This window comes from Peromyscus leucopus, chromosome 1 (genome assembly GCF_004664715.2).
Source record: "Peromyscus leucopus breed LL Stock chromosome 1, UCI_PerLeu_2.1, whole genome shotgun sequence".
NCBI lineage: Eukaryota > Metazoa > Chordata > Mammalia > Rodentia > Cricetidae > Peromyscus > Peromyscus leucopus.
In genome coordinates, this window is record NC_051063.1 from 169,290,485 (window position 1) to 169,305,032 (window position 14,548).

The window sequence follows — 14,548 nt, forward strand, 5'->3', positions numbered from 1 at the left end:
CTTTATCAATTTTGATGGTACCCACAGCTTATCTTCTCCTGTAGAAACAAAAACAAAACCTTGTCCCCAATGTAACACATATCCTGTTTTCCATTCTGAGGTCAGCACATCCTTAAAGTATATAGGCTGATTTAATTCTGTAGTTTTTTTTCTATTATCCAGTGTCTCTCTGCCGCTGTTGTTCCTTTCTCATTGGCATTGAGAAAATTCAAAGTTAATAGAGCATTATGCAGTCTATTTCTGGGGGGTTTTGTTACCCCTTTCTGTTTATTTAGCATATCCTTTAAAGTTCTGTTTGATATTTCTATAACTGCTTGACCTGTAGGATTATGTGGTATACCTGTAATATGTTTTATATTATAATAAGCAAAAAAAAAACTGTTTCATTTTAACAGAGACATATGATGGAGCATTGTCAGTTTTGTTTTGTGCAGGTATACCCATGATGGCCATAACTTCTAGCAAATGAGTGATTACAGAATCAGCTTTTTCAGAACTCAAAGCAGTTGCCCATTGAAATCCTGAATAAGTATCGATGGTGTGGTGTACATATTTCAATTTCCCAAATCTGCAAAGTGAAACACATCCATCTGCCAGATTTCATTCCTCTCTGTACCCTTTGGGTTACATCCTGCTGGTAATGGCGTTTGATTGTAGAATGAAGAAGTAGGACATTTTTTTTTTTATTATTTCTTTGGCTTGTTGCCAGGTTATGGAAAAATCCTTTTTTAAACATTTAGTATTGACAAGATGTTTTTTATGAAATTCTGAGGCCTCCAGCACATTTCCTATCAATAATTTATCAATCTCATCATTGCCTTGTGCTAGAGGGCCTGGCAGACCAGTATGGGATCAAATGTGAGTTATATATAAAGGATGACTCCTTTTCCTGATTGTATCTTGTAATTGAATAAATAGTGAAGTTAATTTCGAATCTTCAGGGGTAAATTCTGCAGTCTCAATATATAATACCACTCTTTCAGCATACTGAGAGTCAGTTACTATGTTGATAGTTTCTGAAAAATCCATTAATACCAACAGAATAGCATACAATTCTGATTTTTGAACTGAATTATAAGGACTTTGAACCACTTTACTTAAATTATCTGATTTGTAACCTGCCTTTCCTTGTTTGTTGGCATCTGTTTAAAATGTACGAACTCCAGATATGGGTTTTTCCCATATAATTGGAGGCAAGATCCAATCAGCTCTCTTTATAAGATCAATTCTATCACTTTTGGGATATTTGCTGTTAATTTCTCCCAAAAAAATTACTGCAAGCTCTTTGCCAAGGTTCACTTTCTGTCCATAATTTTTCAATGCCCTCCTTAGTTAAAGTTACAACAGTTTCTGCTGGGTCTATTCCTACTAATTGACCAAGTCTCAATTTTCCTTTCCAAATCAAGTAAGAGATTTTTTCCACATAAGTTTTTAATTTTTTATTTGGATTATTTGGTAAAAAATATCCATTCCAATATAATATCTTCCCTCTGCATTAGTATTCCTGTAGGAAAATGCCTAGAAGGTAAAATAACCAAAATGCATTCCAGCTTTGGATCAATACGATCCATGTGCCCTTCATGTACTTTCTTTTCTACCAAGGCCAATTTTTTCTCAGCTACAGGTGATAATTCTCGTGAACTATTTAAGTCCTTGTCACCTTCTAAAGTTTTGAACAAATTATTTAGTTCATCATTTTTTACCCCAATAATAGTTCTTAGATGAAAAATATCTCCAAATAATCTTTGAAAGTCATTAAGAGTCTGTAGTCTATCTCTCTTAATTTGCACCTTTTGGGGTCTAATTTTTTGTAACTCTATTTTATATCCTAAATAATTAATAGAATCTCCTCTTTGTATCTTTTCATGAGCAATTTGTAATCCCCAGCAAGGCAAAATTTTTTTACTTCTTCAAACATTCTTTCTAAAGTATCTGCATTTGAGTCAGCTAGTAAAATATCATCCATATAATGATAAATTATAGATTTAGAAAAATTTTTATGTACCACTTCCAATGTCTGTTGTACAAAATATTGGCACAGAGTTGGGCTATTCAACATTCCCTGTGGGAGGACTCTCCATTGAAATCTTTTAACTGGTTGAGAATTATTAAAAGTAGGCACTGTAAAAGCAAATCGTTGTCTGTCTTTTTCTTGTAAGGGTATTGAAAAGAAACAGTCTTTTAAATCAATAACTATGAGAGGCCATCCTTTTGGTAACAGAGTAGGCAAAGGAATTCCAGATTGTAGACAGCCCATTGGCTGAATTACTTTGTTAATTGCTCTAAGGTCTGTTACCATTCTCCATTTACTAGATTTTTTTAAATAACAAATACAGGAGAATTCCAAGGGCTGGCTGACTCTTCAATATGCTGAACATTTAACTGTTCTTCTACCAGCTCTTCTAAAGCCTGGAGTTTCTCTGTTGTTAATGCCATTGCTGGACCCATACAGGCTTGTCTGTTAACCATTTTAAAGGTAGAGCTATTGGTGTCTTTGGAAGATCATCAGTTGTTGTGCCCTGTTCTTGTATGACATGGATGGCTGGTGACCACTCATTAGAATAATGCCTTCTAATATTTCTCTCAGAAACATGTGATAGTTTATGATTTATTTCTGAGATTGGAGAGATGTTAATCTGAGTATTCCATTATTGCAACAAGTCTCGACCCCACAGGTTCATAGCTATGTTAGCCACATATGGTTTTAATTTTCCTCTCTGTCCTCTGGACCTACACATTCGAGTCATCTTGCACTCTGTTTCACCTGAGATAATGTCCCAATTCCTAACAGTTAAATGTTTCCCTCCTGAAGAGGCCAAGTTGGAGGCCAAAATTCTGGTGCAATTATGGTAACCTGTGCACCTGTGTCTATCAGACCAGACAACAAAACACCATTAATATTTATTGTTAATTTTGGTCTTTGCTCATTAATAGAAGTTTGCCAAAATATTTTCTTATGTTTTTTCCTGAATTTCCTATTCTCTCTCTTTCATCATCCTGACTAACATGATTTATTCCAATAGGCATTTGGTTATTTAGTTGCTTTGAGTAGGGGTTTCCTCTACGGCTGCAGGAAAGGTTTGAACTGGATTTACTGTGGGGGCCTGCCTGAGTCCCCTCTGGGATTTTCCCAAAGCCTGAGGCAAAGGATTACCCTGTCTGTCCCTTGTTGATCTACATTCGTTGGTCCAGTGTTTTCCCTTACCATACCTTCTCCATACTCCAGAAGGAAGGGGCATTCTGTTGCCAGTGTTCCTTGAAGAAATTATTTCTAGTAATTACCTGTTTACAGTCCCTTTTCAAATGTCCTTGCTTCCCACATCCAAAACATCTAACATTCCTCAAACCTCTTGAAATTGCTTCTCCTACCCACATATCATCTTGGTCTCTAATCTAATCTTCCAAATGTGCAGATCTTGCCTTTAACAGCCTGATTATTCTTTTGCATGCTGCATTTGTGTTCTCAAAGGCCAAAGATTCAATTATTATCTGACTAGCCTCTGTATTTGGGACCATTCTCTGTACTGCTGAAGTCAGTCTTTGTAAGAAATCTGTGAAAGATTCTTTTGGGCCTTGTATAACCTTTGCAAATGACTCAGTTTTTTTTCCTGGTTCCTCAACCGTGTCCCATGCATTCAAGGCTTCCATTTGACATAGAATTAGGGTTTGGACATCATATAAACATTGTGTTTGTACTGAAGCATATTGGCCTTCTCCAATAAGCTGATCCTGGCAGACTTATATTCCTTTATCCTTCCATTGTTTTTCTATATTTTTAGTCTCCTCCTTGAACCACATATTCCACTGAAGATTTTGTCTGGATTCAAGAACAGCCTGTGCCAGCTCCCACCAGTCCTTTCCTAGAATCCTATTACAAGTTGACCAGGTGTTTAACATTTGCTTTACATATGAGGAATGCATGCCCTAAGATGCTATTGCCTCCTTAAATCTTTGGAAGTCTAACATTTCAATTGGAATCCAAGTATTTTGTCCATTCTCTTCACCAGGTAACTGCTGTATGACTACCGGATAAATTTAGGGTGATTGCATGAAAACAGGCTTTCTTTCTGTAACTTTATGATCCAATTTTGAAACAACTTCACTGTTAATTTCTTCTGTCTGAATTTGAATTTCTCTATAATTCATTTTTACAGGTTTAACAGGTTTTTCTAAGACTGTTATCCTGGCACTTAAATTGACTATCTTTTTAAATAGTAAAATGAGGATAAGAAAAGTAATTAATTGGATAATTCGATCAATATTAATCTTCTCATATAGTTGTTCCATTGTCAGACTACCTAAAATTTCAAACAAAGCCCAATTTTCTTCCAATGTACACATAAAGCCCATTTTTTTTAAGTAGGAAAAAAATTCTCTTTTAAATAGATCTTAATTGACTTACCAAGTCTGCATAGATCAGTAGAAATCCGAGGGAATTTCAAAACAGCCACCTGGTGTTCAAGATGTGAATCCAGAGAGAGACAGAGAGAGACAGAGAGAGACAGAGAGAGAGAGAGAGAGAGAGAGAGAGAGAGCAAGAAAGCATAGCTGCTTGAGCCGAGTCAAGCCTTGGCTTTACAGGCAGGGGCCCTGTTCAGCAGGGCAGGCCTGAGTTGTTTGTAACACCAGCTTTAAGCAAGTAGCTCCAGCTGTGGGTCAGTCAGACCTGGGCCCGAGCTAGGGAGCCGGGCGCCCAGGCCGGAAACTGGACCTGCCGCCAAGCCAAGCCAAGCGGTTTTTAGTGGATTCTTGTCACGTTGGGTGCCAAATGTAGATGTAACCAACCTTCTTATTAAATAAGAAACACAGAACCAATGCAAAGAAGAAAGCCAAGAGGTCAGAGCTAAGAGCTGAAACCTTACCCTTCCTCCTGCAGTGGTCCTACGTCTTCGAACCAGAGCTACTTCCTGTGTTAAAGTCTTTATATAGACTTTCTGTTCTGCCTTCTCATTGGTTGTAAACCCAACCACATGACCGCCTCATCACGGCCTGTCTGTATAGACCTCCAGGTCTTCTATGTTTGGTATTGAGATTAAAGGCATGTGTATCCAATGCTGGCTGTATCCCTGAACACACAGAGACTTACCTAGCTCTGCCTAACAAGTGCTGGGATTACAAGCGTATGGCACCACTGCCCTGCTTTCCTATGGCTTGCTAATAGCTCTGACCCCCGGGGCAACTTTATTTATTAACATACAAATAACATTTTAATACAAATAAAATATCACCATAGAGTATCTCCACCCCAGCATTTGGAGGGTGGAGCAGGTAAGTCTCATTGACCAGTCTCAAACTAATTTAACTAATTAATTAATTAAAGTAATTAAGTGAAGAACAACTGAGGAAGATACTAACATCAACATCTGGCCTCTACACATAAGCATGAGCACATCCACCATAAACACACACACACACACACACACACACACACACACACAAGATTTTTTAAAGAGAAAAAAATTTAAAGCATTTTGTAAATGTTTAATAGTGTGCACAGACTGGCCATAAAGGAAATGGTTGTGTAAGTCATGTGCGTGCATCTTACCTTTGCTTTAGCGTTTCCCATTTACAAATCTAGGGACTGAAGACTCACACCAGAACTTCAGAACAATGAAGCATATTTGATGTTTATGGTGGCAGCTTTACAGAAACAAATCATAGCACTAATTAAACACATAAAAGTGTATGAGCCAGTGGTGGGACACATGTCTTTAATCCCAGCATGCAGAAGGCAGGGCCAGGTGGATCTCAGTGAATCCCAGGCCAGGCTAGTCTACAGAGTGAATTCCAGAACAGTCAGGGCTACACAGTGAGACCCTGTCTCAAAAGAAAAAAGTGAAAATATAAATTTGTCTAATTCTCTGACTGGATTAGCATCATACGACGACAAATCTAGAAAGCCAGTAGGTTGCCTTCAGGGTGTGGCTGCTAGCTTCCAAATTTTCTCTGAATGCCCTGAAGCCAGAGGTATCAACACAACTATATCCTGGAGAAAACAGAATAAAGTGACTATAAACAACACGATCCTGCACCTAAGGCTCAGAGATCATTGTGGAAGAAGAGACTGATAGGACTTCCAGCTGCTCTGGATTACTATTTGACAACCCGCATCAAGTCAACCCAACCTGTCAAATGAGGCAACTGGGGAAGAAACACAAACCCCAGCGGGATGAAACTGAAACACAAGAGGGGAAGTGGATGGCAGCAGGAAATGATGGACAGCTGGGTGTTTGATCAAAGTGACAGCAGCAACCAAGCAAGGTGGAGAATTCCCTCCCCATAGCAGCTTCTGGGGAAGGTGACCTAGAACTGATAGAAGCCCTTTGGACAGTTAAGTCTCATCTTCTCTACCACTGCAAAGGTGGAGCTGCACTGACCTGATTATAGACTAGTTTCCCTCCCTCTCCCACTAGATTTGACAACTCTTCTCTGATTGGTCCCATTTTCGCCTTATTTGCATATATGTATATATTCAGCCATCAGGGCCCAGATGGCCCTATGAATTTGGGTTCAGAGACCCCCTAGAGGGGTAAAGTCATTCAACAGTCAGAGAAAGAGGATTCCCCACCCCACATCCCAGCCAGAGCCTGACTCTTGAGGAGGCTCCTGGTTCCTGGCTGAGGGCTGAGCTTCCAGATGCTCTACAGAAAAGGAACTCTGCGATCAAGAGTCACTAGAGACAGACAAGTCTGAGGATTGCTGCACCGAAGCTTCTGTCTCAAGCAGGGAGCCTGCTCAGGATCCCACCACGCCGACCTGTGGGACTCGACCTGCGGCCACGGGCAGCAGCACACATTTCTGCCTCTACCTCTAAGATTCCATCCTTTTGCTGAAGATGAGAATTCATTCCTGAGGCTGGCTCCAGCCCTCGAGACCTGCCAGGAGACAAGATCAGGAGCGCAGAGCTAAGATGCTCACAGCATCTCCTCTCGTGGTTGGAGTCCTTCTGCCACCATGGGGTCTAAAATGTTGACTTTCTCATTTAAGTGGTTATTCCTGTGAGGTAAATAAAATCCCCCTTGTAGTTCAGTCATTGTCTGCTCACTCCATTCTTAGGGAGAGAATCGACCACCTCACAGCCTACAAAAAACAACCTCACACTTTCAACAAAGAGTTTTGAAGGCATAGCTTTATCAAAGTGCATAAGTCAGTAGCCCACTCTAAGCAATTCTATTATCACCAAACTTGGTGCCATTGTAGAATGCAGGAAAGTTGGTAGAAGCATGAGCAATGTTGGACTTGGTTTTTGAGACGAGAGGTCTCATGTATACTATGCTGGCCCCTACCGAATTCTCCCCAGGTGCCTGCTCTGAGATTTCTACCCGGGTCCAGAGCAGAAGCAACAAGTGGCTAGGATTCTAATCTAAAGGATATAAAATCAATCAAGCACACTGCGTTCTTTAGTCCATTCACTTTATTCTTCTAAGTAAAATTCGATCTACACAGTTTCTTTGCTGTTCTCATACTTAGCTCCTCTCTAGCTTCGACACTCTCATTATTCTATCTGGTTCTTTCCATCTCTGTCCTCATCTTTGTGCTTCTAAATCAACCCCAACCCCCACCCCGTGATGCAGAGGAACCTGTATATACACAAGCAGTAATTCTTTGGCAAAGCAATGTGAGATTTGAAGTCTTCAGGGTTGCAGAGAGAGGTGATAGGGATCCACACATAAAGCAATAATTGTCAGCTTCCAATTACAACCCAAAAGGGGGAGTGACTAAAGGGGAGTTCTCTGGTAGGGTCAACTAAAGGCTAAGATCAATAAGGGAATTCTAACGAGTAATTTCTGTGCTCAAATCTAGAAGTGGTTGGGTAGACTGTTAAGGGTCTATAAACATCAATAAGTCACTAGAAAAGTGAAACTGTCTTTATTGCTGCTTTTTTCACTGCTCATCCCAGTTGCTGCTGCTTTCTGAAAGGGCAGGGGACTTATGCTCGGTTGCTAGGCAACCTACTTCTTAGCATGTAGCATTTGGTGGCTAAGGCGGATTAAAACTTAATTTGCACAAGAAGCAAAGCTTGGCACCTGTTGCCTGCCTAGCCTTGTCAGAAATCTCCTTAGGTCAGTGGGAAATAACTACCTTAACTCAGTAACTAACCAGTGGCTAAAACATCATCCCAGGAAAGTGAGCAATAAATCTCTTAAGTTGGAATCTTGTGTAAATAACTGGGTGTGAAGATAAGGAGTTGAGTATCTAATTGCTAGTGGTTATTTTCTCTATCTGTGGGTGAGATGAGCTAATGTTTATCAACCTGCTTTTGTCCTAGGATAAAAAGGTATCTTAGCTGAAGTACTTTTGTCTGGAAAATGGCCCTGGCCAGATTTATGTTAATGAAAAATAAACACAGCTTGGGACAGTTATCCATTAGCCCAAGTGTATAAGGGAAGTTATGCCCATAAGACTGAAATGCAATCATGAGGTTACATGTATACATAACATGGAAATGCACAGTAAATGGGGAGAATCATAGCTGTTATTGCACAAGAAGTTTACAACAAGAAAAAGCCAATTCATTCAAAAGGCAGTAATTACATCATGCCTTTCGTGATGGTTTCCTTTAACAGAACCCTTAGTTCTGATAGGTTGACCTTCTGAACTCTAGTTGTCACCTGCTGTATACTCCCATGGTCTTTTGCTACCAGCAGCTCTCAATAGACCTCGAATTTGCTTTGTAGCCAGCAATGTCTTGAACTGGTCCTCCTGCCTCCACATGCTGGGATGCCAGGTGGACACCAACACCAAGTCTGTGAAATGCTGGGTATTGAACCTGGGCTTCATGCACGCTAAGCAAACATTCTGCCAAAGGAGCTTCAGCCCCTTCCTTAAACCTCTTTTTTGAATAATCATTAAGTTGATGAATGTACATGTGAGCAAACATTTCAAATTACAGGACACATTTTAAATTACAACAAACTCCACTTCCCAAATGCTGAAATTGAAGGTATATACCATAGCACCCAGCAACAAGGTCATTTAAGGGGCTACACTTTTTTTTTCACCTATAAGGTTCCATTTACCATTCTTTTCATGGTTTATGCCATCAGTGCCAAATCTGAATGTCTTCCCTAAACCCAGCTGCAAATGTCGAACACTTCCTCTAGAAGTTTTATAGTTTGGATTCCATTTTGGTTTGTGATGCATTTTGAGTCAATGTTTGCATATGGTAACATGCATGGGTCAATGTTCTTTCTTTGGCATATTCATATCCAACCTATCAGCAATATTGGTTGAAAATGTATTTCTCCTCCAGACTGCTTTTGTAACTGTTAAAAATTATGTAACATGCCGGGTGGTGGTGGCGCACGCCTTTAATCCCAGCACTCGGGAGGCAGAGCCAGGCGGATCTCTGTGAGTTCGAGGCCAGCCTGGGCTACCAAGTGAGTTCCAGGAAAAGGCGCAAAGTTACACAGAGAAACCCTGTCTCGAAAAACCAAAAAAAAAAAAAAAATTATTTAACATATGTGCAGGTCAATGTCTTTCACTGAAGTAAGGATACCAAGGATTGAGCCAGGGTATTCAGGACATCTTAACAAAAGCATGTTGCAGATTAAAACCAGGCATCTCATGGCCTCATCCAGAAAAGAAGAGGAAGAGACTAGGGTCTCACTACTCCCTCAGAGTGAGCAGCAACAAACATGAAACCCTCCCACTGAGCCCTGCCTCTTAAAGGTCTTATCACCTCCCAATAGTACCACACTGGTGACCAAGTCTTTAGACATGCTGTGTAGCTATTTCCTGTGACTTGAAACATTCTCTCCTAGAAAGAAAAAAGAACACAGGAAGCTATGGGAAGACACAAGGCTCAAAAAATTCAAAAGGTTCTAAAACTCACAGAGTCCTCTCTAAGGTCATGTAGCAATAAAGAATGCTGATAGGGAGGGAGGGACTCTCCAGTGTAGCTGCCTGCAAATTGTCATGGAGTGCCAAAGATGCAGCTTTGATGAACCATTGCCTATGCCAGGGTGGGTTTGGGGTGATACTGCTGCCTTTGGATTATTTGTGCTTCTGAAAGCAACCTCCAATAAAATCATTGGTTCACCAAGCTACAAGGTTAAAAAATGTTCATGTGGTACCAATAGACATCTGTTCACAACAGGGAGAAGGCTCATAACAAAGGAAACAATTCCAGAACATGCTATAGCAAGCAGAAGCAGAGTCTGCTGCAGAGTCTATAGGCATCTTCTAGCAGATGGATGAGTTTCCTTCATTCCTTGTTTGCTGCATAACTTGCTGGGTCTCCAGTGTATTTATAATGAACAATATGTGTAGTGGGAATCTAGTGGAGTCTTTGTATCTAGGGTAAACATTAGAATGTAATAGTTGTTTCTCACTGTACTAGGGTAACAGTAGAATGTAATCGTTGTTTGTTGGAGGTACTAAGACCCTAAGGAAATTATTGTAGAGCACAGTGATTATTTTCTATGATTTACAGAGTTGTTTTTCTGAGGGGGTTTTCCATCCATTGCATGACTGTCACAAGACTATCCTGGCACACTTGGAGCATCTTGAATTACTGAGTACTGCAAACAGTACACAATAAGGACAAACAATACACAATAATATGATGATTTCCTTCAAAGAACATATAGAATAAATCAAGAGTACTTTGGTATGAGGAACTTGTTTTACCCGAAAAACACCCTTCGTATGGCATTCAATAAATAAGGTTTTGAATAGTGGTTCAAAGTTTGGTCCATCAGAGGCTAGACCTCCCTGTTGCTAAAGAGCCGAAATTGCATTCTGCAGTGACCCACCTTCTTTGAACATCCCATGTGATACAGAACACCCCACAAATATATGCATGGGAGTCACTTTTATCTACAACCTTAATTTGCATCTAATGATTACAGACATCGTTAGGTAGAAGTCTAAAAGCAATTTGTTTGTCCCCCATGTTCCTTTTTTACCCCTTTCTCCTCTTGTCCCGTCTTGTTTTGGCTTAAGTATTTTTCATGACTCTATTATGTAATCTAGCCTGCTAACCATAGTCCTTGGTCTGTTGTCATTGTCCCTGCTTCAAGGTACAAAGTATAAACCTTCAACTTATCAAGTATCTTTCTGACTCCATTTGTCTTACTAGCCGCTTGCTGTTTTCAATATTGCTTTAGGTTCATAGTATACACATTTAACTTATCACAGCCGGTCTGCTGGTGATGTTGTATCACCCCACGTGACACATGAGAACCCTACTGTAGAAGAGAATACCCTGGACCCTCGGGCTATTTAGTTCATACATTTTACTTTCATGCATGTATGGATATATATATATATATATTCATACTTTCATGCAGAGAGAGGGCTGAAAAGATAGCTCAGAGGTTAAAAGCACTTACTGATCTTCCAAAGCACCTAAGTTTGATTCCCAGCAGCTACATGGTGTCTCACAATGGCCTGTAACTCTAGTCCTGGGGGATTTGATGGCATGCATATGGTACAGAAACATATATGCAGGCAAATATACACATAAAATAGAGAACTTTTAAAAATCAAACTTCTCCATGGATAAGCACATCTACCACCCCTCATTAAAGAAGCTCCTTTTTGCAATAATCTGAGATCACTACAGAAAGACACAACTAGTCAAATGCAGAGATCAACTGACTGTGGGCTGCCTGTCCCCAGTAAAGAAACGTACAAAATAACCACTTAGGAAATTTCCTGAGACTCCGGGAATGTCACAAAAACATTGTAAGAGACAAAGGACCAAGACGGTTGCTTCAAGATAATCTCTTCTAGAAGTGGAGGAAGAAGAGAAGAAGGGAGAAGAAACTGCTTTGAGATTTCATCTTACCCCAGCCAGAATAGCCAATATTAATAAAGCAGAGGGCAATAGATGCTGACAAGGATTCGGGAAAGGGGGAGCAGTTATTCACGGCTGATGAGAGTGCAAACTGGTATAGCCACTATGGGAATCCCTTTGGAGGTTCCTCAACAAGCTGAAAGGAGATCTACCACAAGACTCCAGCTACACCACTCTTGGGCATGTACCCAAAGGACTCACCATCTTACTACAAAGATACTTGCTCATCCATGTCCACTGTTGTTCTATTCATTACAGCCAGAAGTGGGAAATAGCCAAGACGCCCATTGGTTGATGAGTGGATAATGAAAATATGGTTCATTTACACAATGGAATATTATTTGGCTGTTAACAAAAATGAAATTACAAAATGGAGCTAGAAAGGATTATCCAGGGTAAGGCAGACCCAGAAAGACCAACATTGTATGTTTTCTCTTGTATGTGGCTTTTACACTTTAAATATGAGTGTTTCATTTAGAATACCCACAGAGGATAAGTAGCTGGTAAGGGACCTGGGAGAGGAGAATCTTTCAGGGAAGGGATATAGCATATAGTGTTATAAAGAAGTAAATGGGAATTAGAACAAGAGGATTAAATGGGGCAGGAATGGCAGAACAGAGTGGAGGAGGGGATGAAAGGAGGGATAATTAACACTGAAAGCCTTTTGAAAAGCCATATGGAATCCTACTCCTGTAGAAGTGTCCTAAAATATATACACCTACTAAAGAAATTTAAATGGCATTGCCATATAATGAGGAAGACAATACCCCAACTAGGCATCATATGCCACCAAATAAAACCCCCAGTACCAAGAATAGGCTACATCTTCTTGAATTGGCCAAATGGGTCTGATAGACCGCCCCCCTAAACATTACAGCCTATTTCCAATACTATTGAATGCCTTTCACAACTTGACAGTAAAACCATATTGCTGAAGACACCACATTCTTATGGTATAGAACATGGAGAAATCTAGCTGGTACTCATCTGGAAGCTTCACCTCTACTTACTAGTGTCCATAGTGCTAGAAGGTGCTGTGCACGCTACTGGAGGAGAAAAGCAATCATCAGTCTCACCCAGCTGTGAGCCCTGTGAGTTATAATAATGACCTGCCTGTAAGATATGCCCACCGGTGCAACAGTGGCATGATTGTTATGGGAGTAACCAAGCACTTCTTAAAATCTGGATTGAATGCCTACTCTGCACACTCTGTGTGTGTGTGTGTGTGTGTGTGTGTGTGTGGTGTGTATGTATCTCCATGTGTCCTGAAGGTGTTTGGTATCTTTCTCCTTTACCTCTCTTCTGGAATAACCATCAACACAGATGAGAGAAACTGAGAGACGGTGCGAGCTGCGACTCATGAGACCCAGAGGTGGATGCAGAGCAGGTAGAGAAGGCAGTAAAGCAGGGGCCCGGTAACACAGGGACACAGCTGGTAGGAGGTATGTCTCCGTGGACTCCTGGGTCTCTCTGACTGAGGTGGTCACTCTCTCCCTGTCTTGTTCGGCCTGTGTCCTTCACTGTCTGAGTACCTTTTTCTGCCCCTTGGGGCATGATGCTCTGTTTCCCTTTTTCTCTCCATCCTCTCTCCCAAGCACCACCCACCTTTCTTCTCTCAGTCCTCCAACCTCAAGGAACTGAGATATTTCTAGAGTAACTGGTGACTGGCAGGAAGGGGTCTGCCTCCTTTCTCATGATAAGCCTGCATCCTGGCCATCTCAGCAGGACTCAGGCCCTGACTCCCCCTTGTGTGGTGAATGTGTTCCCACTGTTGCCTCTCTCTGTTTTAAGTGAGCAGTCAACAGCTTGCAGAGGTAAGCAAACCTCCTTTACCGATAGTCCTGGTTTGGGTGGAGGCCGTTAAAACAGAGGCGGGGAGGTCAGCTAGAGACAGTGCTGCGTCTGAGTCTAAAGGTCAAAGCTTCTAGAACCTGGCACACACAGACTCCTCTGACCCCATGGGGGAGGACCAACACAGTACACCTGGACCTCCACACACTCATGAGCTTGGCAGGACGCCACCATGGACTTTTATGAACCCACGACCTTGCTCTTACCGGGCAGCTCAGGTCCTCATTCAGGGAGCATGTTGGGAAGGCATCGAATCCTTTGCGTGGAATAATCCACTTAGTCCTCTGACGGTCTAGTGTTGCTGCCCAAACTGAACTTGAAAGGTTCTTTAAAAAGCAAAAAGAGGCTCTTTGGCCTCCGCGGCAGAAGCAAGATGACGAAAGGAACGTCATCCTTTGGAAAGCGTCGCAAGAAGACGCACACGCTGTGCCGCCGCTGTGGCTCTAAGGCCTACCACCTTCAGAAGTCGACCTGTGGCAAGTGTGATTACCCAAGGCTAAGAGACGAAACACTACCGGACTGGGCGGATGGGGCACCTGAAAATTGTCTATCGAAGATTCAGACATGGATTCCGTGAAGGGACAACACCGAAACCCAAGAGGGCAGCTGTTGCAGCATCCAGTTCATCTTGAGGAATTTCAGTCAGTCATAAAATAAATGTTCTGGTTTCAAAAGTAAAAAAAAAAAAAAAACGCAAAAAGAGGGGGCCTGGTGGCACATGCCTTTAATCCCAGCACTCGAGAGGCAGAAGCAGGTGGATCTCTGTGAGTTCGAGGCCAGCCTGGGCTAGAGTGAGTTCTAGGACAGGGTCCAAAGCTACACAGAGAAACCCTGTCTCGAAAAAACAAAAAGAAAAAGAAAAAAAGAAAAAAGAGGGCACAGACTTGAGTGGTT

The 14,548-nt window shown here is 41.3% G+C and overlaps 1 protein-coding gene across 1 annotated transcript; it reads left to right on the plus strand.

The window, feature by feature from the left end:
* Positions 1–14,027: 14,027 nt before the first annotated feature.
* LOC114685308 (60S ribosomal protein L37-like) lies at positions 14,028–14,329 on the plus strand. Its single transcript, XM_037204361.1, is given in 3 exon segments — positions 14,028–14,145; positions 14,148–14,171; positions 14,174–14,329. Coding segments are annotated over 3 exon segments (255 nt in total). The 3' UTR covers positions 14,287–14,329.
* The last annotated feature ends 219 nt before the right edge of the window (positions 14,330–14,548 follow it).